This window comes from Pan troglodytes, chromosome 14, assembly GCF_028858775.2.
Source record: "Pan troglodytes isolate AG18354 chromosome 14, NHGRI_mPanTro3-v2.0_pri, whole genome shotgun sequence".
NCBI classification, from domain to species: Eukaryota; Metazoa; Chordata; class Mammalia; order Primates; family Hominidae; genus Pan; species Pan troglodytes.
Window position 1 is genome coordinate 23,422,998 of NC_072412.2, and position 25,491 is coordinate 23,448,488.

At 43.1% G+C, this 25,491-nt stretch overlaps 1 protein-coding gene across 8 annotated transcripts in view; it reads left to right on the forward strand.

Moving 5' to 3' along the window:
• SPATA13 (spermatogenesis associated 13) overlaps positions 1-25,491 on the forward strand; it is a 328,600-nt gene that overhangs the window by 248,355 nt on the left and 54,754 nt on the right. For 7 of the 8 annotated variants that reach the window (XM_016925049.4, XM_009426740.5, XM_016925048.4 and 4 more), the window contains 2 exons: positions 23,050-23,415; positions 25,267-25,411. In XM_016925049.4, coding sequence (XP_016780538.3) covers positions 23,050-23,415; positions 25,267-25,411 — 511 coding nt within the window. The remainder of the gene's footprint in view (positions 1-23,049; positions 23,416-25,266; positions 25,412-25,491) is intronic. The other variant, XM_063791943.1, reaches the window with a different exon arrangement.

Here is a 25,491-nt window from a genome sequence, read left to right on the forward strand (position 1 = left end):
ATTTTTATGATGGGTTATTGTACTTATTTTAGAGTAGATCATAAGCTCCTCATTAATTGACTAAGCTAATAGCTGTCAAGGTTACAACAGCAGTTTTTTTCATATTCTATCAAACATCTTTATAATTTTCACTTTATAAAGCACTGAGTAATATTATCTTACATAGCTGGAAGATGGGGAAACGCATTCATGTGTATATATTGCAGATTATTCTTCACATACATTTCTAGATTGATTTGCAGGTATAGATGGTGCTTGCCATAGAGAATAATCCCCTAGCAAATGCTCCTTCCCACCCATCCCTGGGGAGGCCCTCAGTTTTGTCTTAGCACCTACAGATGAATGATTGCACAGCAAGTTTGCAAACTCAGAAGCCAGGACAGCCTCTGCACTGTCCATCTTGACCTTTGCTATACAGACAGACCTGGTTAGTAGAACCTTTGTAGAAAGACCTAGAAAGTAGGACTATTGCAGAGTACTTTCAGATTGAGATTAGTCTCAAGGTCCCCTGGGCAGCCAGAGAAGTGAGACTGCATATTGTCTGTTACCTGAGGTTCCCGTGGAGAGCTCACCAGTTTGAGAGGTCTTGACTGTTGAGAACCGTCTGCTCATTTGCATATTTGAGCCTGTGGAGCAGTTGTAAGGACACAGGAGTAGTTACCAGACTTAGGAAGGAGTTCCAGTTCTGCTGGCTCCTGTTTGTACAACTGACCAAACTTCACTAATTCCTGGGTGAGATGAAGGATGAAGGGTAACACTCCTTCCACTAAACACCCTACCTGCGCCACTCGTAGTTTGTAACCTCCCCTCCCTAAAAAAGGATTTGTATATGTCTGGAGGGTTTTTTTATGTTAAAGATTGGATTTTATTTTCTGCTTAACAGAATTATTTTTTTAAAAATCATTGAAATATTTTATTCCTGAGAACCTGTTAAGTGAATATATATGAACTAGTGTGTAGTTATTTGCCAGGGTGATTTTGACCATTTTATGGTTTTATATGTATATTTGCTATTGTTAGTTATATCAAATTTAATTTCTACCCACAAAAGATCACGAAAGATAGAAAGCAGAACAACAATTATATTGAAATTCAGTTTATTAAAGGGGCGTGCACATGTTGGTAATTCTACGAATTTGCCTCCAGATATTCATCACATTTTTCAGTTGCAGTCATTTCTTCAAAATTCTTTTTTTTTATTGAGACAGTCTCATTCAGTTACCCAGGCTGGAATGCAGTGGTGCGATCTTGGCTTACTGCAACCTTTGCCTTGAGTTTAAGCAGTTCTCATGTCTCAGCCTCCCAAGTAGCTGAGATTACAAGCGTGTACTAACATGCCAGCTTAATTTTTGTATTTTTAGTAGAGACAGGGTTTTGCCGTGTTGGTCAGGTGGTCTTAAACTCCTGGCCTCAAGTGATTCGCCTACCTCAGCCTTCCAAAGTGCTAGGATTATAGGTGTGAGCCACCACGCCTGGCCTCAGAATTCTTATATAGCACATCAGGCTTCCTCTTGTACTTTTGTTTTCTTGAGATGGAATTTCACTCACTCTGTCACCAGGCTGGAGTGCAATGGTGCATCCCAGCTCACTGCAACCTCTATTTCCCGGGTTCAAGCGATTCTTCTGCCTCAGCCTCCCGATTAGCTAGGATTACAGGCACCTGCCAGCACGCCCAGCATGCCCAGCTAATTTTTTGTAAAGATAGAGTTTCTCCCCTCTTGTACTCTTTTTTTTTTTTTTTTTTTTTGAGACGGAGTCTCACTCTGTCGCCTAGGCTGGAGTGCAGTGGCGCGATCTCGGCTCACTGCAAGCTCCACCTCCCGGGTTCACGCCATTCTCCTGCCTCAGCCTCCTGAGTAGCTGGGACTACAGGCACCTGCCACCATGCCCGGCTCATGTTTTCTATTTTTTTAGTAGAGACGGAGTTTTACCATGTTAGCCAGGATGGTGTCGATCTCCTGACCTCGTGATCTGCCTGCCTCAGCTTCCCAAAGTGCTGGGATTACAGGTGTGAGCCACCGTGGCGAGCCTGTACTCTTAATATATATGTCAAAAAGAGAAAATATAGTTATGGCTTTACCCATAACTTATACATTGCATCTTATACACTGGGAATGTTCGGTGTTACTTGTAGAGAAGTGCTTGTGAAGTAGAACCTGAAACCTTTTTTATTTTGGCTTTGGGAAACAAAATACAAACTAAGGGAAACAAACAGGAAAAGGGTGAAACGCAAGGATTCCAGCCTTCATGAGTTAAAAGCAATTTTTGTCTATTTTGTAGCATTACAAAATTAAATTTGTCTTTACTATTTTTCAATATACAGTTTTTTTAATTCAGCTCATTAACAGTAAGGTTCTACTTATAGGATTAAAGCAAATTTAAACTTATTGTTGAATATGAAAAGTTGTAATCAACATATATTATGGTGTTATTTAAAATAAATATTATAATGTACTTTCAATAGGGAGAATAATTTTTATTTAGAATCACTTATTTATATCATACTATCCTAAAAATAACAAAATAATCGTTGAAAAATTTTAAGCAGTCTAACAAGATTGTGTATTGCTGTGAAAAAGAGCTGGGAAAATGTCCTGCCGCTTTAATTTACAAAGCATGCCATGCTCCTGCCACCTAGTGGTAAGCTTTAAGAGCAGTGGTTTGTTGAACAAGTACTTAGGCTTGTGACCTGTTTTAAGTTACAGGTTGCATTTACTTGTTGACAGTGCTGTCTGTTGCCTTATGGAGGTGTTGCCTAGGAGTTTGGAGCATTCATGCTGCTTCTCCTACCAGCTCACAAGGAGAAACCCCCTCCTTAGTGGGTGGAAGCCCAGGCAGCAGAGTCAGTGGTTCAGGTAGTGCGAAATATGCCATGGAAAAAACTCTTAAATGATGACAACCAGTTGGACCCCTCTCCAGGGAGCTTTGGTAAGCTACAGTCTCTTGGCACATGTTTCTAGTTGAGTTGGGACCCTGGCTCTATTATTAAAAGATCCCTGGCAACCGGGGCAAACTGTTGAACTTCTCCTGCCGTGGGTCTTCTCAAGGGTAGGATATGGAGTAACTTCATCTGCCCCTGGGGATGGTAAGAGCCAGTGAAATTACGGATGTCAAACACTTAGCCCGCCCTTTGACACTGACTGCCCACTGTGTGGTTATCACTGTTTAGATGATTTTTCCATCCTAGATTGACATGGCTTTTTAAGACAGGGACATTAAGGTCGGTTCTTTCCAGAACTCTTTTTCAATATAACACTGTTACAGTCTTACAGGGGATGGAGAAGTTCTTCAAACAGTTAGTTTGACATCATGCTACTTAAAAAAAAAAGCATAAGAGTTAAGTTCCTGCATAATCCAACATTTATATTTTCATGAAACCATGTCCCCAACCAAATTTGTTGAACACATGTCAGATACAAGAGACCAGTTAGGTATGACTCTGTAGGGAATGTGGTGATGCCAAGGAAGTTGTACCTGTGCCCAGATACACCTAAAACATAGGAGAACTTGATGGATTCAATTCCATAAAAGTGGTAAAAGCAAAATGCTATGGGTTTCAGAGGACTTGCAGTTCTCACCCATGTACCAAATCAAGGAAGGCTTCATAAGGGTGACTGAATCTGATTTGAAGAAGGAGGATTTCTACAGATGGTTATGGAGAGGACAGGGGCATTTCAGTGAGGTGTAGAGTAGGTTGGGCATGTGTGCAGAGATATTCTGTGATTGGAGAGAACAGGAAGTAATGTAATTTGGTTTGATATAGAGGAATAATCCAAGTTAAGATGGAATCATTAAGCAGAAGTCAAACAGTGCATAAGGAATTGTCATGTACCTCAGCACTCAACACCTGCTATGTGAACAGAAGGGGTTGAAACAAAAAGAAGCTGTCTGTACTCTCATGGGTTCAGAGTCTAGCTGGTGACAGGAATGTGTGCAGGTCATTATGATGTAGTGGTAAGGGCTCCTCATGAGAATGCAGTAAGTGCCGCAGGAGCCCCAAAGGCGGCAGAATGAAGAACTCTGGCTGGAAAGTGGCAGAATTGGGGAGGGACAGTGGAGTGGGGTCTTTAGTGCCCCGGGCAGCGGTTGCAGAAGGGCACTGGACTTCCAGGCTGGCGGGAAGAGTGTAGAACAGGAGGCAGATGCCCACATCTGAGCTCAGCTCTGCTGCTTACCAGTTCTCGACCTTTGCTAAACCTCATTTTCCTTGCCTGTAAACTGTGGGTGGTAAGTGTCCCGACCACATAGGATCGTTGTGCAGATTAGCTGAGGTGATGTGTGGACCTAACATGGGGCTTTGTATATAAGTTTCTAGCAAAGTGATGCATCTGTTGTGCTCAGGGAGCTGCAGATGGCTTGCAGAACTTCTGTACAGGGTGGCTGGGTGGAGAGGAGGGAGATCAGGTTAAGCAGTTAGGTCTGGACATCATTAGGAAGGGCCTCGCTTACAGCTGTGAATTTGGACTTTACTCTGTAAGTGGTGGAAAGTCAGTGACATTGTCAGGGCAGGGACTCAGAGGGACATTCCGTGGCTGGGGTTGATCAGACCAGCTCTGTAGAGAGGTCTAATTTGCATAACATCAACTCACCGGTTGTAGGTATGCAGTTTGATGATTTTGGGGAAATGTAGTGTGTGCAGCCACTACCACCGTCCAGCTAAAGAACACTTGGCTCCCCCCAGAAGGCTTCCCCACGCCTTTTACCATCAATCCCTGTTCCCACCCAAGACTAGGCCACAGCTGATGGGCTTTGCGTCTACACCTTTTATTAAGCAAACAATTCAGTGATTTTTATATGTTTATGGAGCTCTGCAGCCATCACCACAGACTAATTTTAGCACGTTTTCACCACCCCAGAAAGAAGCCTCATGCCATTTGCAGTCACTTTCTGTTCCTAGCCCCAGCCTCAGAGCTATTTTTTGTGTCTATTATTTTACTTTTCTGGACATTTCATAGAAATAGAATCCTGTAATACGTGGTCTTTTGTGACCGGCTTCTTTCACTGAGCAAAACCTTGTTTTCAAGGTTTGTCCATAGAGCATGATCAGTGCTTCCTTCCTGGTTAAGGCTGCGTAATATTTCAGTGCATGGCTATCTGTACCGCACTTTGTGATCTGTTCATCTGTTGATGGAGATGGGTTGCTTCTGCCTTTTTGCTGTTATGAGTAATGCTGCTATGAATACTTACATACAAGTCCTTGGGTGGAAATATGCTTCCTTTCTCTTGGGTGGATACCTAGGGGTGGAATTGCTAGGTCCTGTGACAATTCTATGTTTAATTATTCGAGGAGCTGCCAAGCTGCTTTCCAAAATGGCTGTACCATTTTAGATTCTCACCAGCATTGTATAAGGGTTCCAATTTCTCCTCAACCTTGCCAGGGCTTGGTATTGTCAGTATTCTGGACTCTAGCTATTCCAGCGGATGTAGAGTGGTATTTCATTTTGGCTTTAATTAGTATTTCCCTAATGACTAATGATGTTGAACGTCGTTTCATGTGGTTATTAGCCATTCAAGTGATCTGATTTAGTGAAGTGCCGATTCAGATCTTTTGCTCATCATTTCTTTGCATTCTTTGTCATCCTTTTATTGAGCAGTTAAGGTTTCTTTATATTTCCTGGCCACCTGTCCTTTATCAGATAATATGATTATTCAGGGTTCTCCAGAGGACGAGAACCAATAGGATACATATGAAAATCGGCTGGTGTGATTAAGGCCAAGTACCAAGATCTGCCATCTGCAGCCTGGAGAACCAGGAAGCCACGCGTGTAGTTCAGCGTGAGCCTGGAAGCCTGAGGACAAGGTGATGGGGTGGAGTGCTGGTGTAAGTCATGGAGTCCGAAGGCCCAAGAACCAAGAGCTTCAGTGTTCCTGGGCAGGAGAAGGTGGATGTCTGCCAGGAGAGGAGGGGAATCCTGGCCTTTTGTCCTATTTGATGCCTCAAGGGATTGCAGATGCCTGCCCACATCCTTGAGGGCAAGTCTTCTTTACTTACTCTACTGATTACTGATTCCAATGCCAGTCTTTTCTGGAAACACCCTCACAAACGCACCCAGAAATAATGCTTTATCAGCCTTCCGGGGATTCTTTCACCCAATCAAGTTGACACATCAAATTAATAGGAATTACAAATATTTCTCACAGTCTGGCTTGTCTTTTAAATTTTTTAATATTTTTCTTTTTTGAGACAGGGTCTCACTCTCTTGCCCAGGCTGGAGTACAATGGTGCAATCACAGCTTACTGCAGCCTCAACCTCCCAAGGTCAAACAATCCTCCCGCCTCAGCACCACCCCCACCCAGTAGCTGGGACTACAGACACACAGCACCACACCTGGTTAATTTTTGTATTTTTTGTAGAGGTGGGGTTTCACCATGCTCCCCAGGCTGGTCTCGAACTCCTGAGCTCAAGCAGTCTGCCTGCCTCGGCCTCCCGGAGTGCTGAGATTACAGGCATGAGCCACCACTCTCAGCCCAATTTTATAATATTTTTTAAAGAGTCAAAATTCCTAGTTTTGATGAAAATTCAGTTACCAAATTTTTGTAGTTTTCTGTAGATCTAAGAACTCTAAGATTACAAAGATTTTCTCCTGTGTTATTTTCTGGAAGTTTTATCATTTTAGCTCTTACATTTAGGTATATGCCCCATGTTTAGTTGTTTTTGTGTGTAATATGAAGGTTCATTTTTTAATATATGAACATCTGTTTATCCAGCCTCCATTTATTCAGCTGCCTATGGTTTTTGTACTGCAGAGAATGTAAGTTTCCATACTCCTCTGGGTTCTCATTTTTTTTCTGACAAAAACGTTACAGAATTTGAATCACAAAAATTAGAGTTAGAGAGATAATTTTTAAATATGATATTATGTGTGCTTTCAAAAAATGTTTTTCTAATGAATTGAACATGTTGTTGCAGGGACATTTGCCCTGATATGACAGTTAGTGTTTTATGATATTTCCTAAATAGTATGCCTGGGGTAGACATGCAACAGGTATCTTCTCTTACAGAGGGCTTTTTAGTGTGATCTGAAGAGAATTAATGTGCCTTCTATGAGTCATCTTTGTGCTAGTTTATGTTCAGTTTCTCCTAGAATGTTTTTAGCTTGTTTTTGTTTCTTTTCCTTTTGCTGGAGAAAAATGTGAAAGAGAAAAAGGATCTATTCCAGAAATACTAAATCATAGAAATTCACATCATGAGTCTAAATGTGAAAGTAGCTTTTTACTTTAACAATGGAATCATTTTCTAAGTCAGTTTAAAAAAAAAAAGTTTCCATTTGCTCTGAAAAGGTTTATGCTCATTATTACCTAATTCTTTTTCAACGGAAAGTTTCAAAGTATTTCTGAAAGGGTGCTCAACATTTGAGTCAGGCATTTCAGTACAGACTAGTTAAACCTGCAAATTATGTACTTGTGAAGTTCTAGCCAGAGTGAGGACCCCCTGGGATGCAAGCCAAAGCTGCGGAATCCCGAAGCTCCTCCAGCACTGCTGACAGGCTACAGAACTTTATACACTTAAACACACACACACACACACTGATAAGATTATTTCTACAAATGCAGAATCTAAATAAAATTATCGTATACCTGTAGTTTTGAACTTTCCAGTGGCTCATTTCTAGAATAGTTTCTCTAGTGAGATACCATTAAATAGGATTTTCTCATTAAAAATAAGGGGGGAGGGAGACGGAATCATACCCCTATACCTGCACAAGAGACTAAATGCCAACTCTTATAGAAATTACCACAGTAACCATTTGTAATCAACTTGTCATGATGTACTGCATCTTATTAATGCTATGCATGTTAAGCTTCCTGAAGTTTAAGAAATGATAGGAACCAATATCATAATATATTCTTCAGTGTTTTCTTATTTTATCTTAATTAGCACCTCGTTTTAATTTGTGGATAGGAGGGCATAATTAGACCTTAGTGAAGTACTAAATACAGAAAGGTACACTTCCATATTCTTCAGGGGGGGAATTTTAGCTTGATGACTAAGAAACTGATTTCAGTATATGTTTTTCTCCTCTTCTATATTTCTCTTCTTGAACTTCTCTATAACAATTAAGATCAAAGGCCACCCAGGGTGGAATTGCTTTCAACTCGGCTTGGTGACACTGATTGATTTCGCTGTGTCTGCCATGATGGTGATGATTAGAAGGAATGCCGTAGGTTTTGTTGGTGGGGGCCAGAGTACACATTGCCAGAAGTCACTATATAAACAACATTACCTCTTTCTTCTACTTCTGACAGTCTGGGGACAAAATCACTACTTGCAATGCTCTGGGGCAGACTTCAGGGAGTCAGTTGGTGCAGGAATAGAGAGAGGGGCCCTGTGGATTGGAGAGGATATAGCACCCACAGCTGCTTGCTGCCCTGCACTGATCTAGTAACTTTCTAGGATACCAGGATCCATATGGCTGCCAGCCAGCCATTCCCAATTTGAGTGCTCAGGAAGCTGGATGGTGTAAGGTAGTTGGGCCTTGTTCTGCTGAGTTCTGTCCTAGTTTTATTGCTAACTAGCAGTATGTTCTTAAGAAAGACCCTTGACCTACTTAAGCCTCAACTTCTTAAAAAATTGGGATAATAGTACTGCCTGAATTAAATGAAATAATGCACGTATGGTACTTACCACAGTGCCTTGGAACATGGTAAATCCGGTTAATAGTAGCTTTTATAACAGAAATCATTGTTATGATTGAAATTATTTCCTTTGGTCAGACATTTCAGTACAGACCAGTTAAACTTTGCAAATTATGTACTTCTAAGTTATAGCCGGAGTGAAGACCCCGCCCTGAGTTACAAACCAAAGCTACAGATTCCTGAACCTCACCCAAAGCTGCTGAATTAGAGTCCCTGAGGTTTAGACCCAGAAATTTGGACTATCAGCAATCAACTCGGGAAAATGACTTTTGTCAATGCAAACTTTGAGACTCGCTGTCCAGGCTGAGGCTCCTCTAGATATAAAGTGTCCTGTACTTCTCCAGAATAGAGTGATTGAAGCCGGGGAGGCATGCCGGGAAGAGAGAAAGATTGCTTGTAAAACTTTTCAAGCAAGAAATGGTGCGATAAAGAATTGGTCTGGCTGACGTGGTGGCTCATGCCTATAATCCCAGCACTTTGGGAGGTCAAGGCTAGAGGACCACTTGAGCTCAGGAGCTCGAGACCAGCCTGGACAGCATAGTGAGACCTTGTCTCTTAAAAAAAAATAAAAAGCCAGGTGTGGTGGTGCAAGCCTGTGGTCCCAGCTACTTAGGAAGCCAAGGTGGGAGGATTGCTGGAGCCTAGGAGATCGAGGCCACAGTGAGTTATGATTGCACCACTTCACTTCAGCTTGGCTGACAGAGTGAAACCCTGTCTCAAATAAAATGAAGAATTTGGTCTAAAATATGTTGAGCAGTGTAAGTCTAGCAATTGCTCCATCCACTACTGAGAACTAGAATTTTTACCAACTCGTTTGGGATTTTAAAAAAGTAACTGTTTCTTGAAAATAAGAATATAAATAATAACAGCTCAAATTGATATGATGCCTTTTCAGTGGATGAAGTTCCATCATGCAACACTGTTGCATTCAGTTTTCACAGCCACCTGTGATATAGGTGATTTTTGTATTTGCTTTAACAGATGAGTAAACTGAGGCTTGGAAAAGTTCAAGGACTGTCACATAAGTAGTGAGGGGTGGGGTCGGGCCTGCAGCTGGGTTTCCAAATGGGGAAGGAGGCCTAGAATCAGCATCTGCTTTGGGATGTGGCTTGCAGACATGCTCACCATTTATTAGCCTCCTCATCTCTTGAGGAATCACTTAATCTTTCTTATCTGTAAAGTAGAGTTAAATGCATCTACTTCGGAGAGCTTTTAAATTAAATGATATCTTCAACAACAACAAAAAACACAGCCCCATTTGAAAAATGGGCAGAGGACTTGAATAGACATTTCTCTAAAGAAGATATGCAGGTGAGCGGGTGGATCACCTGAGGTCAAGAGTTTGAGACCAGCCTGGACAACATGGTGAAACCTTGTCTCTACTAAAAATACAAAAAAAAAAAAAAAATTAGCTGGGCATGGTGGCACGCACCTGTAGTCCCAGCTACTCGGGGAGGCTGAGGCAGGAGAATCACTTGAACCCAGGCGGCGGAGGTTGCAGTGAGCCAAGATTGCGCCACTGCACTCCAGCCTGGGTGACAGAGGGAGACTCCATCTCAAAAAAAAAGATATGCAAATGATAAAGTATATGAAAACATCTTCAGTGTCACTAATCATTAGGGAAATGCAAATTAAAACCATGGTGAGATACTACTTCACACCCATTAGAATGGCTACTATAAAAAAAATAACAAGTGTTCACAAAGATAGGAAGACATTGGAACCCTTGTGCATTGCTGGTGGGAAAATAAAATGATGGTACAGCCGCTGTGAAAAACAGTGTGCTGATTCCTCCAAAGTTAAACATAGAATTACTGTATGATCCAGCAATTCCGTTTCTGGGTATATGTCCAAAAGAATTGAAAACAGGACTCAAACAGGTATTTAGACACCCATGTTCGTAGCAGCACTATTCATAAGAGGCAAAAGAAGGAAACAACCCAAGTGTCTGTTGATGGACAAATGGATAAAAAGTATAGTGTGTACATATACTGCGGAATATTATTTATGCCTTAACAAACATGCTGCAGGCTGGGCGCAGGGCTCACGTCTGTAATCCCAGCACTTTCTGAGGCCGAGGTGGGTGAATCATGAGGTCAGGAGTTCAAGACCAGCCTGGCCAACGTGGTGAAACCCCATCTCTACTAAAAATACAAAAAATTAGTTGGGCACAATGGTGGGTGCCTGTAGTCCCAGCTACTCAGGAGGCGGAGGCTGAGGCAGGAGAATCTCTTGAACCCAGGGGGTGGAGGTTGCAGTGAGCCGAGATTGCACCACTGCACTCCAATGCTGGCGGCAGAGTGAGATTCCATCTTAAAACAAAACAAAACAAAAAAAACATGCTGCAGCATGGCTGAACCTTGAGGACATTGTGCTAAGTGAAATCAGCCAGTTACAAAAGAATAAATACTGTATGATTCCACTCACATGAGATCCGTAGAGTAGTCAAATTCATAGAGACAGAAAGTAGAGTAGTCATTGCCAGGGGCTGTAGGGGAAGAGAGTATTTAATGGGTTCAGAGATACATTTGAGAGAGATGAAAAAGTTCTGAAGATGGATGGTGGTGATAATTACATAACAGTGTGAATGTACTTAATCCCACTGACTCATGCACCTAAAAATAATTAAAATGGAGGTGGGTGCAGTGGCACATACCTGTAATCTCAAGCTACTCAGGAAGCCAAGATGGGAAGATCACTTGAGGCCAAGAGTCTGAGACCAGCCTGGGCAACATAACCAGACCCCATCTTATAAATTTTAAAAAGTAGTCAAAGTAGTAGACATTATATATGTATATATAAAATATATCACATATATTATATAATATATATCATATATAATATATAAACATACATGTTTAAATATGTAATAAATATATATTATGTATAATATATATAAATATATATAAAATATATATAAATATATATATTTTACCACACACACAAAATTAAGTGATGTGCTGTAGGTTAAGGGCATGTTTCAAATGCTGGTATTATGGTTGATAAATTTGCATTCCACTTTCCAGCCCAAACCAGTTCTTCTTGACTTTTTTTTTTTTTTTTTTGAGACAGACTCTTGCTCTGTCTCCCAGACTGGAGTGCAGTGGCATAATCTCGGCTCACTGCAGTCTTTGCCTCCCGGGTTCAAGCGATTCTTGTGCCTCAGCCTCTCAAGCAGCTGGGATTACAGGTGTGCACCACCATGCCCGGCTAATTTTTATATTTTTAGTAGGGACAGGGTTTTGCCATGTTGGCCAGGCTGGTCTCGAACTCCTGACCTCAAGTGATTCACCCATCTCGGCCTCCCAGAGTGCTGGGATTACAGGCGTGAGCCACTGCCCCCGGCCTCTTCTTGATGTTTTAGGTGGGAATGTTTTGGCTGGTTGGGATGGGCTAGTTCTGCTAAGGTGATTCAGTCCCTTTTCTGGCCATTTGTTTTGGGAATTCACTGGGTGACACAGGAAAGAAAGCCACCTTGGACTCCAGGGTGACTCCAGGGCCAGAGCGGTACCATGTTTAGTAGGTCAGTGCCACAGGTAGGGGACAGGCGGCTGAAGTCTTGCATACAGTTTGTGACCAGGCAAAGGATTACAGCCTCACTCCTTAATGTATATGTTTTTCATGTTTACTCACAGTGAGCATACCTTGTACATTTGGCTTTGTACTTTTACTCTTTGTGATATAAATTTTTCATCTGTAATTCTTTAACTGCCAAGTTTTGAATTAAACCTACTGGAAATATTTGGCAGCAGAACACATTAGATTCTTGTATTCCTCAGTGAAAATAAAAAAGAAGCACTACGGGTGCTCCTTGCGATCTTGCCTTTCCTTTGTGATGGCTCCTGTGCGGGGAGTCCATGCGGCCCGAGTGTCTGTGCTGCACAGCACATCAGAGGTGGGTGTTTACCTGCCCAGGGAGGCCCTGGACCCTTAGGAGTTTAAAGCAGGTGTGATACAATCATGTGTAATTAATAAAAGTATAGAAGCTTATTGTTGGCAAGGACCCATTACCTTGTTCCTCATGTATCTGAGACTAAGTAAAACACTTTCAGAATAGGATTGTTGATCATGGGGGAAGGGAAATTGCAATTATTTTGTTTGTAGAGTGGCGTAGGATTTCAGGAGATGATGGAGGAAATAGGGACGGGATGGCTGACTTCCTTATCTGAAACGTGGTCACTGATTTTGAAATACTTAGTGGTCCTCTATCAGTAATTTCAAAAAATGAAAGTAAGTTTATTTACATTGTGGGATGGAGGCCAGGGACAGGAGAGTATGAAAATGTAAAGAAAGATAAACAACAGTCTGGGTATGGTGGCTCACACCTGTAATCCCAACACTTTGGGATGCTGAGGCGGGTGATCCCTTGAACCCAGGATCCCTTGAACCCAGGAGTTTAAGACCAGCTTGGGCAACATGGCGAAACTCTGTCTCTGCTAAAAATAGAAAAATTAGCCAGGCGTGGTGGTGTGCACCTCTAGTCCCAGCTACTTGGGAGGCTGAGGTAGGAGAATCACCTGAGGAGGTGGAGGCTGCAGTGAGCCGAGATTTCGTCACTGCACTCCAGCCTGGGTGTCGTCGGATAGAGACCATATCTAAAAAAAAAAAAAAAAAAAAAAAAATAGAGAAAGACAGCAGGTTGCTAACATATTCAGAGCTAAAATATGGTTATTACTTTTGAAATATTAAGTTCTCCTCAATCAATAAGTTTAATTTCCAAAGAGGAAAGTAAGTTCATTTTTATAAAATCATGTTTTTTCACTCATTGAAAATAACAAGTTTGAAAGTAGACCTCTATATTCTTTAGCATGTGTTTCAGAGATGAAATGTTTTAAGATGTGGTCATTATGTGCATTTATTTCATAATATGATGGCTTTAAACTGTCTCTTTACTCTTAATTAGTCCAGGCATAAAATTGCAACCTACGGCCGGGTGTGGTGGCTCATGCCTGTAATCTCAGCACTTTGGGAGTCTGAAGCAGGTGGATCCCTTGAGCTCAGGAGCTCAAGACCAGCCTGGCCAACATTGCAAAACCCTGTCCCTGCTAAAAATACAAAAATTAGCCAAGCAGAAGGATCACTTGAGCCCTGAAGGTTGAGGCTGCAATGAGCCGTGATTGCGCCACTGCACTGTGGCCTGATGACAGAGTGAGAACCTGTCTTTAAAAAAAAAAAAAAAAATTACAACCTACCAATTTTGTCTTCTCTACCTGGATGTCAATCTCAGTGTCGTGTTACTATTGATTCTGAGATGGCAGGATGGTCTGTATGTTTTTCTTGAGCCTAGAAAACGGAACCCCCTTGAACAATTATCATGAAGGCTAAGGGGGAAAAACCTATCAGCCTGGGAGTGTTGGTTTTGGGGTCACGGTGGTGACACGTGTCTATGATGTGAGGGAGGCAGGTGAGGTGAGGGGCACAGGACATGGTCACGGGCTGGGATGGAGTTTGTCACCGTCATGCGGAGTTCATTCCTTTTTTAAAACTGAAGAAGAGCTCAGCTACACTGATTTCTCCATCTTGTATTCTAAGACTTCACTAGTGATTACGTTTTTCTGAAGTACTAGTGTTTTTATGCTCATGGAACTGGGCTAATAGTATTAAAGTAGGTGTTCTCCATGAACTTCAGTGTATTTGCATTTTTAAATGAACTACCATATCAGTCTATAAAACAGGTTACATACAAGGCCATAGGGTCACCAGCTGTGTTTTTCGCATCTTTTATCATCCACGTAACACATTCAAGGACAATTGAAGTATCTAATATCACCACCATGCTCCTCTCCTACTTCAAGGGAGATAAACATTCATTGTTTTAAAATGTTTAACAAATGACCAAACTGTTTCCTGAATCCCAGGGACAAGGCCACAGTTTTCTGGGTTATGATAGTTGCTTATTTTTTTGTTTTTTGGAGACTCTTTAAAAATGATGTCACGATTACTGACATGCATGTCACCCCATTCCGTAGTAATTAGAAAAGGTTAGCTTAGTCACTTGTGCTTCATTTGCTGTCAGAATTCCACCAACCAGTGAAGATTCTTACAGGTTAAAACCTAAGATCCTAGTAAAAAATGCAGCACATTTGTAAGAATGTAGCCCAGAGTTATTATTTATTTTTACCTACAAGCCATAGAAAGAGCAACCCAGTAAATGATGTTTCTACTTCCAGTATTGTGCCTGGTCTGTTTCTGGCCCAGGCCCTGTCCTAAGAGCGAGGCCTGGGAAAAGAAGGGACAACTTAGTGACCCTGTCTGCCCCTTCCCAAGATGGTCCCTAAAGTAGCAGAAACTGTGAGGGGTGCAGCAGAGCCATCTTGAACAGGCGCATTTGTGAGACAGCATTACTCAGTGAAATGCAGCGTGTTATGCCATTTACTTAGTTTTAAGCTGGGTCAGAGGCCATCCCTCCTGTCCTCCACTTTGCATGGGTAATGGGCTCTTATAGGAGCCCCTCTCCTCACAGTGGTTGTTCCTCAGCTTGCCTAAGTGATGCAGAGAGTGTTGCCTGGACAGGTGGAAAGAGCCAGGGAGTGGAGGACCAGGAAGCCCACCTGGTGGTTGGCCCTGTTTATGGGGCACCTCCCCACGTGCCGGGATAATTCACCTCCCCTGCAACACACACACCCTATTGAAAGCAAAAGGCAGCTTTAGACAGAAAGATTATTCCACCAGGCCAGGCATGGCAGCTCACTCCTGTAATCCCAGCACTTTGAGAGGCCGAGGCAGGAGGATTGCCTGAGCCCAGGAGTTTGAGACCAGCCTGAGCAACATAGTGAGACCCCTGTCTCTACAGAAAATTTAAAAATTAGCTGGACCTGGTGGTGCATGCCTGTAGTCTCAGCTACTCAGGAAGCCAAGGTGGGAGGATCACTTGAGCCTGGGAGTTGAAGGCTGCAGTGAGCCCAGCTCACGCTACTTACTTCAATCTGAATGACAGAGTGAGACTGTCTCAAAAAAAAAAAAAAAAAAGGAAAAAAGAAAAGAAAGATTATTCCACCTAATTGTTGTAAAAATTAAGGATAAGAAACCAAATATGATTTACTCCATGAAACAAAATCGACTCTTGGTTCCATAGACGACCAGTTAGGGGAAGAGGGCCTAGGCAAGGAGAGAGAGAGGAAGAGAACATTGGAGAGAGGCGAAGGTGAGGGCTGTGGGAGGAACCAACACAGAAGAGTCCAAGCCGGATGCATGCGCGTGACTATGTCTACACACATGGATGAATGGAGAAATAGCCCAGAGAAATACATAGAGCAGAAGCCAGCAGTGCAGACTGCGTGTGTGATAAGCTCATGGAGGCTTTTTGGGGAGCAGTGTCAATTGCTGCCAAGGGTTTTTGCTATAACCTATAAAGCCATTTTGCATCTTTCTTACCTACTGCTATAAATGGTGGGGTCATGTCTAGTGCTGGCCTTCCAAAGATGAAATTAAAGTGCCTTAACTATCTCGCTTGCTCTTATCTTTCAGTAAATCCATTGTCTTCTCATCGTAAAATGGGGGTAATTACGTCTTCTTTGCTTCTTTGAAAATATAATTATAGATAGATGGGAAAGCAATTTGAAAATCTAAGATTTCTAAGTGAATGTAACGTGTTATTCCTTTGGAGTTAAAAATACCACCCCCTCCCACAAGAAAAAATGTCATTAAGGCTCAAACTTATCTCTTTCTGCATATGTAAATATTTCCTTGTTCCTGCTTTCATCTCCTCAAAATATGGTCATTCATCTGGGATCCTATGCGTTCCCCTTACCCACTTAAAATCCTAGGACAGATAGTTGTAACACATAAAAACAGGCCTATGCAGGGTATTTTTGGTTATGACACATTAATTTTCATTTAAGGGACATTGGGTAATGAGATATAGTTCTGGGATAGTGAGATGCTACTTTTTTGACTTTTTAAATTGTAAGGCCTAAAATTTCATTTTTTAAGAATTGAAGCACAAGACTGATACCCTAGGATACTCTTAAGTGTTGTTATCTAACCCGGGAGTTTTAGATATTTGTGATATTGTCTGATTACAGACCTTTTTCACATTATACAACGGGTTTTTCTGATGTCTTGAAATATATTCACGTCACTCATCCATACTTCAGAATCAATACCTCACACTCATCCTCTTAATTGATATGTGACATATGTTACTACGTTACGGCTCTTTTAAATCATCTTACTTTACAGTCCTCTCTCATTTTCTTTTATGCATGTGAACATATGATTCTGGGGTCTGTAGGTTTTACCAGATTGCCCAGGGCACATGTTACCAGAGCCTCTGATTACTGTCCTTCCCTGTCCCCTCCCTCCAGCAGTTCTACATCTAAGGGAAGGAACATCTGCAAAGTTCTGTTTTCCTTCTGTAAAAGTGTGTGCTAAGTATGCAGGCTTTCCAGAGGTGAGGCAGAGGTTTTGAAGCCAGACAGACTGGGTTGTGAAATAGGCCCTTCCCTTTTCTGGCTCTATTAACGTGAGCAAATCATTTCATTTATTTTAGCCCTGGTGTCTTAATCAGTAAAATTCTGTGAACAGTACCTGCCTCACAGGGTGGCTGTGAAGATTAAGCAAGGTAAAATGTGCCTGGCATAGGTCTGGCACCTCGTAGGCATTAAAAAATTGCAGTTTTCATTGCAGCCCTCTGTGGCATCAACTGCCAAGGTGTATTCCTTCTCACCTTGACCCCTGTATGTGAATTCTTTTGGTAGCCAGGATGTTGGTACCCTAGGAGAAAACTGGGGGGTTAGCTTATTGTATTTATATACATCTTCAAAAAACTTTTGGTATGCCCAGAGTCCCTATGCTTTAATTTTCTTCTGAATTACCTTGCTGTATGAGTTTCCCAGGGTTGCTGTAACAAATCACCACAAACTAGGTGGCTTAAAACAGTGGACATCTGTTCTCTCACCATTCTGGAGGCCAGAAGTTTGAGATCAAAGTGTTGCCAAGTCCACAATCACTCCAAGGTGCGAAGGGGGCTTCTTAGCCTCTTCCAGCTTGCAGTGGCAACTGGCCTTCCTTGGTGCCCTTGGCCTGTGGATGCATCACTCCAGTCTCTGCCTCTGTCCTCCCGTGACTTCCTCCCTTTCGTGTTTGTCTGTGTCCAAATTTCCCTCTGCGTCATAAGGACACCAGCCACTGGATTACGGCCCACCTAACCCAGGGGGGCCTCATTTTAACTTTATTATATCTGCAAAGATCTAATCTCTAAATAAAATCTCACAGGTACTGGGACACTTGCTATTTGACTATACTTCCTTTAGGTTAGGCCTCTGAATGGATATAAGAGAAATCAAGTTATTTTGCCTGAATCTTTCATTTTTCCTCTGGTTAAATAATTTGCTTTCACTGTGGTTTCAAGAAAACGTTTTAAAGTGCCTCACTGGAGGTAACACAGCCTATATTGGCTTTTTACTTTTGCAGAGTAAAATATGAAATCTTATAGGAAGAAAACATGTAATACTAAGCAAAGCACTTTAAAATGTATGAGGCGTGGCCAGGCACTGTGGCTCACACCTGTAATCTCAGGCCTTTGGGGAAGCCAAGGCAGGTGAGTTGCTTGAGCCCAGGAGTTTGAGACCAGCCTGGGCAACATGGTGAGTCCCTGGCTCTACAAAAAATAAATAAGCTAGCTGGTGTTGTGGTACGTACCTGTAGTCCCAGCTTCCTGGGAAGCTGACATGGGAGGGTCACCTGAGCCCGGGAGGTGGAGGCTGCAGTGAGCTGTGATTGTACCACTGCCTGGGCAACAGAGTGAGACTGTCGCAAAATAAATAAATAAAATAAAATATATGCAGAGAAGCAAGAGTTAAAAGGGCAGCAATTCCACTGAAAAGTCTGTTTACAGAGGTTTATGACTTGGGTATGAATTGCCCATTTTGGAGCTGATAGAGCTCTGGCTGGATTGTTTGGACTAGGGCAGAGCTCTGGCATGGCCATGGGAGAGGGTAGGTCTCTATGATGGTGTTTTAAAGTCAAGAAAGACTCTTTAGAGGACATGGCTATGCCCAGCTGCATGTTTCTTTGGTGCATCCATGGGCCCCGGCAGCCCACGCCGGAGTCTGAGTTAGGCTCTCACTTGTTTGAGAAGGTTGTTTGATGGGACATGTGTGTCTACAGTTCCAAGTAGAATCACAACCAAACTACATTCCCTGGAATGAACCTGGGTGGTATTTCAGAAGTACATAAACTTTGCTTAAAAAAAAAAAAAAAGAGATTCCATTTTAGAATATCCATCAAAGTTCAAATTTGTTTCGTAAGGAATTTAACCGTCTTTTGGCGAAGAATCAATGTTTGAATGTGAGCTTAAATCTGAGAGTTTTCCTCTATCCTTCTTTTTGTACTTTTGCTGGGAGTAAAATGGACATTTCAATTTTGTGTATTATACTGTAACTAAGTTTTGCTATTTTTAGAATATGTGGTACCTTTTAGAGGGAATGTTTTCTCCTTTTATATCTTCATTGGAACTGTATAAATACTGAACATAGAATTACAGTTGTTTCTTTTTTTTTTTTTTTTTTTTTAGACAACAGGTCTTGCTTTGTTGCCCAGGCTGGATTGCAGTAGTGCAATCATGGCTCACTGCAGCCTCCACCTCCTAGGCTCAAGCAATCCTCCTGCCTCGGCCTCCCAAGTAGCTAGGACGACAGGCACATAAAACCGTGCCCTGCTATTATTTATTTATTTTTAGATGAAGTTTCACTGTGTTGCCCAGGCTGGTCTTGAACTCCTGGGCTCAAGCAATCCTCCTGCCTGAGCCTCCCAAAGTGCTGGGATTATAGGTGTGAACCACTGTGCTCCGGCCAACAGTTGGTTTTGTGTGCTCTACTGTGCTGATTCTGAGGCATGATGTGTTAAAAGAATGATCCCGAGTCCTGCCCCCTGCTGTCTACTGACCTGCTTGGAGCTCACTTGCCTGTACCCAGCCTCTGTCACTGCCTGGAGTAGTTCCTTACTTTTGGCATTACTGAGAAAAGGCAGGGTGCATGTCACGTAAGTGTAAAACCAAAACAAACCAGACCCCAAAAAACTAACTAAAAATAGAACAGAACAAAGGGCTGCACGTCCATTTGTGAGCAGGTGGACAGTTCCCTGCCTGTGGTCTTCTTGTACTTCTGTTTTTCTAGCGTGTTGTTCCTGAACCTATTTATTACAGGGCAATAATGTAATTGGGTTTATTCTCACTATGTACTTAAGTTGTCTGTGCCATTTGATTCGGTAATTTAAACTATCTTTGTTTTTCATGTGTAATAGAGAAAATAATATTAACCTTTTCATGATTTCTCTCATATTTTCCTATAGTGGTGTTGGGGAGGAAAAAAACGTTTCCTCTACACTCTTTGACTCTGTTCTTAAGTCCTGTGAATTTTAAGGCCTGTGAATTAAATTGACAGAAGACAGATTAGCAAAAGAAAAGACATGTTTATTCACATGCCTGCGTTTGTGCGTGTCTCTGTGTGTGAGAGACAGAGTTCATAGAAAAATGTGACTCAGGCCGGGTGTGGTGGCTCACGCCTGTAATCCCAGCACTTTGGGAGGCTGCAGTGGGCGGATCATGAGGTCAGGAGTTCGAGACCATTCTGGCCAACATGGTGAAACCCTGTCTCTGCTAAAAAATGTATATATAAATTAGCTGGGCGTGGTGGTAGGTGCCTGTAATCCCAGCTACTCAAGAGGCTGAGGCAGGATAATCACTTGAACCTGGGAGGTGGAGGTTGCGGTAAGCCGAGATCACACCACTGCACTCCAGCCTGGTGACAGAGTACGACTCCATCTCAAAAAAAAAAAAAGTGACTCAAGGAGGTGGTTAGAATTTAAGCAGTATGTGGCATCTTACTAGGCGGGGAGAAGAGAACTTAAGGGAAAACAAGTGACTTTTAGGAAAGATAAATAGGCTTTCAGGAAATTACATGAGTTTTGTGACAGTGTCTGTTTGGGTGTGGATTCCCCTCTTTACCCTGGTTGCAGGCAACTCCCAGGAGGGGATTTGTGACAGTTCAGTTCTTTTGAGAGGCTCTGCTTTTAGGCAGATAACAGAGGTCACTCTCTAAAGCCTTCAGCTCAAAATCATTTGAATGCTATTCTGGGTGCCGTCAGTGGAGAGAAAATTAAAGATGGCAGCCCAGGCAGGAGGGATCTGTGAACAGCAGCAAAGGGGAAGTTGCTGGAACCTGCACGGGATTGTCTTTTGAGCAGAGGTGACCTGGCATTGCAGGAAAACTTTCGGAAAAGAAATCACGAAGCCCATTGTTTTGTGTCTTTGTTGCCACTGATTAACTGTGTGGCCCTGGGCAAGTCACGTCACTTCTTTAGGTCCCAGTTTTCCTGATTTGAAAAATGAGTGGTTGGAGTAAAGTATCTATAAACCCCACACTGTGCTCTTTGCTCCACATTCACTTCTTTTTTTTTTTTGAGACAGAGTCTCCTTCTGTCACCCGGGCTGGAGTGCAGTGGTGCAATTTCAGCCCACTGCAACTTCCACCTCCCGTGTTCAAGTGACTCTCCTGCCGCCTCAGCCCCCTAAGTAGCTGGGATTACAGGCACCTGTCACCACACCTGGATAATTTTTTTGTATTTTAGTAGAGACAGGGTTTCACCATGTTGGCCAGCTGGTCTCAAACTCCTGATCTCAAGTGATCTGCCCATCTTGGCCTCCCAAAGTGCTGGGATTACGGACGTGAGCCACCCGCCCGGGCTCTGCATCCACTTCTTCATGGCACGTGGCCTCAGTGAGCATTCAGACCCTCAGGCTGGAAATGGCGAGCCTGGGGCCCGGGGTCTCTTGTCACTGGCTGGAGGTGTGCCTCCTTTGCCTCTACCAGCCACCATTTTGGTTTCTCAAGGAGGGAGCCGGTGGGCTGCGGCACCAGCTCTGTGAGCTCCCAGGGACTCCTGCAGTCATAGTCTGCCTTCTCTGGTGGTTCTGGTTGTCCTCCCTGTGCCCATGGCCTGACTGACAGCCCTTTTTGTTTATATCTGTAGGTAAGGTTCAGGGGGGGAAGACGGAGGGCATGCAGGCAGGGCTTACAGGCCTCCACTCCTGCAGGTCTCTGACGCAGCCCTCCTCTCTGGCCAGGCTTTGAGGGGTCTGCTCAGACAACTGCTCTCTCATCAGGCCTGATCCCTGGGAATGGTTACTCCATGGCCCAGCTTTTTCAGAGCAGCAAAGAACTCCTGCCATAAGAGCTGTCTCACCATTGTTGCGTCTCATCCTTCTAAGGACCTGCTGTTTCCCAGGGAATGGCTGCAGAGCCAGATCACAGAAGTTAGGTGACTTGCCTGAGATTGCACTAGGTCTTGGGCCAGACACAGTGACTGAACATGTCTGCTCGATTCCCAGCATCATGTGCTTTTCTGGTACATTGTGTTGCCTCTGAAAAATTATCTGAAAAAATTAGAAGGTGATGCCTCATTTAGGATCATAGACTCTTGAGCTGTGGGATTGTCCAGTCCAAAATCTGAGATCCAGAAAGGTCAGTTGTGACTTGTCCCAGCTCACACAACTAGTGAGTAGCCTAGTCTAGTTCTTTGAATCCTCGTTCAGTGCTCGCCCCATCAGACTGCTGCCTGGAGGCTGTTGGTGGGAGCCAGAGGCTGCTCGAGTGTTGGGTCCTGACAGCCCTGGACTTAGTCCTCTTAAAGCACCTTCTATTTTTAAGTAGTGCACGTTATTGAAAGAAGTGGGTAGAACAGCAGTGGATAGCATTACCCATTCATTTCTTCTCCTGGCAGGTCTTTGGCCCCCCATGCTGTTGTTAGGTATATTTTGGGGGACACCTATGATAGTTATGAAGTTCATTTTACTAATTCACGATGGTGCTGATTTTCTTTTTTTTTTTTTTAAGAAAGAGCCGTGCTCTTTCACCCAGGCTGGAGTGTGGTGGTGCAACTGCAACTTTTGCCTCCCAGGATCAAGCAATTCTCCTGTCTCAGCCTCCCAAGTAGGTGGGACTACAGACATGCGCCACCGTGCCCCGCTAATTTTTGTATTTTTGGTAGAGATGGGGTTTCTGCATGTTGCCCAGGCTGGTCTTGAACTCCTGACCTCAAGTGATCTGCCTGCCTCGGCCTCCCAGAGTGCTAGGATTACAGGCATGAGCCACCGCATCCGGCCAGTGCTGATTTTCTTAATGCCTTTTATCATAGCTCATCATTGGTCACCAAACCACTATTTCAATTATGGTTATTGAAATATCAGCCTAGAATCAGCCTATTGAATCAGCCTATAATAATAGATTTGGTTATTTTGATTAAGGTTTAGTTGTGTCTTCATGTTCTAGTACACAAATAACTGTTTTAATAAACAAGTAAGTCAAGAAAACCCGAGGCACGGCTGTGGTGGTGAGAGGGAATGTATGGCTTGTTCTTTCTTTAATACCTTCCTGGATATTGAGCTCACCTGACCTGTTCGCATTTGAAAGGTCGTCCCTGATGGCCCCTGGAGGCGAAGCTCATCACAGGATGAGGAAAGGACAGAGGCACAGAGAACCCCCAAGAGGAGATGGGGCTCTGGGAGACGGCCAAGGCCTCGGCCATTCTCTGACTACGGCCAGCTGGCCAGCCGCAGTTTGTCTATTCCTGAAGACTCGGTTGCTGCAGACCCCCAGAAGGAAGACCGTGTGGACGAGGACCCCCAGGCAAGCATGACTTCTGCCAGCCCTGAAGACCAGAATGCTCCAGTGGGCTGCCCCAAAGGAGCCCGGAGAAGGCGCCCCATTTCCGTGATAGGTGGGGTCAGCTTGTATGGGACCAACCAGACAGAGGAACTGGACAATCTTCTGACCCAAGTAAGATCTGGTGTGCACTTCCCCAAGCCAGCAGAGGCCCTCCAGCTTCCTGCCTCTATTCTGTCTGCACACTAAACTGGATCTGCTTTTTCTCTCCCGTTCTCAAGGGCGGCATCATGTACTTAACCACCTTTTCTTCCTGACTGTGTGAAAACATGCATGAATTCAGACTAACCACCTGACGTTTGGATGCCTTTTGCTAATCTTTCTTTCCTGGGATCTCAAATAGTACATGAGACTCATTTGCTGTTTGTTTCTGAATAACCTGAGATTCTAACCAGGGAAAGGTAGCAGGGCATATTTAGTAAGACTCCTGAAAGAAGTAATTGTTGAAAAAGACAGTATTGTTCATTGTTAAAATGTAAAGATAAAATGTAAAGAAGAAATAGTTTTTTAGGAGATGAGAAAGTATTTTGTTTTCTACCATTTTCTTATTTTTTTTTGAGTTGCAACTTTGCAACTATTAATAGTTTGACAATGGATTAAACACTTATTACTGGCTTCTTAGTATAGTTTAGTAATTCAACAAATATTTATCTGGGTATCCAGTGAGCACTTTGAAAATACAAAACATTTAATTAAAGACCCTATCTTGGAGAAGTGTATACTTATTTGGGGAGGCTAATACCCTGGCCATGGTAAACATTCACAGAACAATATATGAGTAATATATATGCCCACTTTCATTTTTAAAACCTGGTAGCTGATATCATAAGTAACCCATAAAATTATCTTAACAGGGAACTCCTATGGAGTACTAGTACTGGATTGTATACGTTTACATTTTTCCTGTAAAGCCCCACACAATGCCTTGTTTATAACAAGCACTCAAAAACTCTTGCTTAAATAAATTGAATTGATTTCTTAAGGTTAAAAAATTAAGTTGCAGAATATCATGAAAATGTTAAGAACCTTTTGTCTGAAGGTGCTCCACTGTTGGGAAATGATTCTGTACTGAAGCAAATTGTCACGCATTTTAACTCAGAACAATAGTCCAGGATGCTCCACAGCCTTAGAAAGGGTTTCACTTCAGAGCAGCCAAAAGGAATGTGCGAAGTAATTTTCTGTACTATAACCTAATGTAGGGAATTGAGTGGGAAAATTGTAAGAAAACCTAAGGAATTACATAAGCAGGATATGCATGTAATAAACAAAAGAAGAAAAAAAGAAATCTAAAGAACGTATAAAGCAACTGGGCCTTTGATTAATAGTTTTAGGGATCGCTATTATAGAAAACCAGAAGGGCATTATAAGAGAGACCTGGGCAACTACATGGAAAACCACTTCTTTCAACTAAAGCTCCACTGCCGTGTGAGTTTGGGTAAGCAAGGCTTGCCTTCAGCTCCACAAATCCTTACTGAGGGCTCATCTATGCCAGGCTCTGTGTCAGTGGGGAGGAGTAAAGGAGGCTGAAGAAGGATGTGAGGATCACAGTTGGCCACCCTGGCCGGGTTTGGGCCTTGTCCTGGCTTCCTCCAGAGGCCACCCCTGGGAAAGCATCTTCTTACCCTTGTGACCCTGCATCTGTGTGACAACTCCACTGCTTCCTAAATGTGCCTTCATCTTCTCAGAAGCTTCTTTTTCCTTAGTGTGACCTATTGGCATGTTGCAGACAAGTGAGATGAAACATGAGGCTGCAGGGTGCGGGCCAGTAAGCTGATCAGGATTGTTAAAAACTGTAGCATCATGAGTTGCCACTGGGCTTCGGTGCAGCCTGCAACTCGTGGCAGGATTGGAGAAACCATTTCACGTCTGTGAGTGGCTTCGAGGTGAGAGCGCTATGCGTGTGAGGTGCTTGCAAGAGCTGCCACTTCCTGGCACCTCCTCACAGATTTTGCTTTCTTTTTGCAGCCGGCTTCCAGGCCGCCCATGCCTGCTCACCAGGTGCCACCCTACAAGGCTGTGTCGGCCCGGTTCCGGCCCTTCACATTCTCCCAGAGCACCCCCATTGGGTTGGACCGTGTGGGACGCCGGCGGCAGATGAGAGCATCCAACGGTGAGTCTCAGAGTCCCTTTCCTTTCAGAGCTGCTATGGGCCCATCTGACTGTTTCCAGCTAACCTGAGGCAGCAGGTTC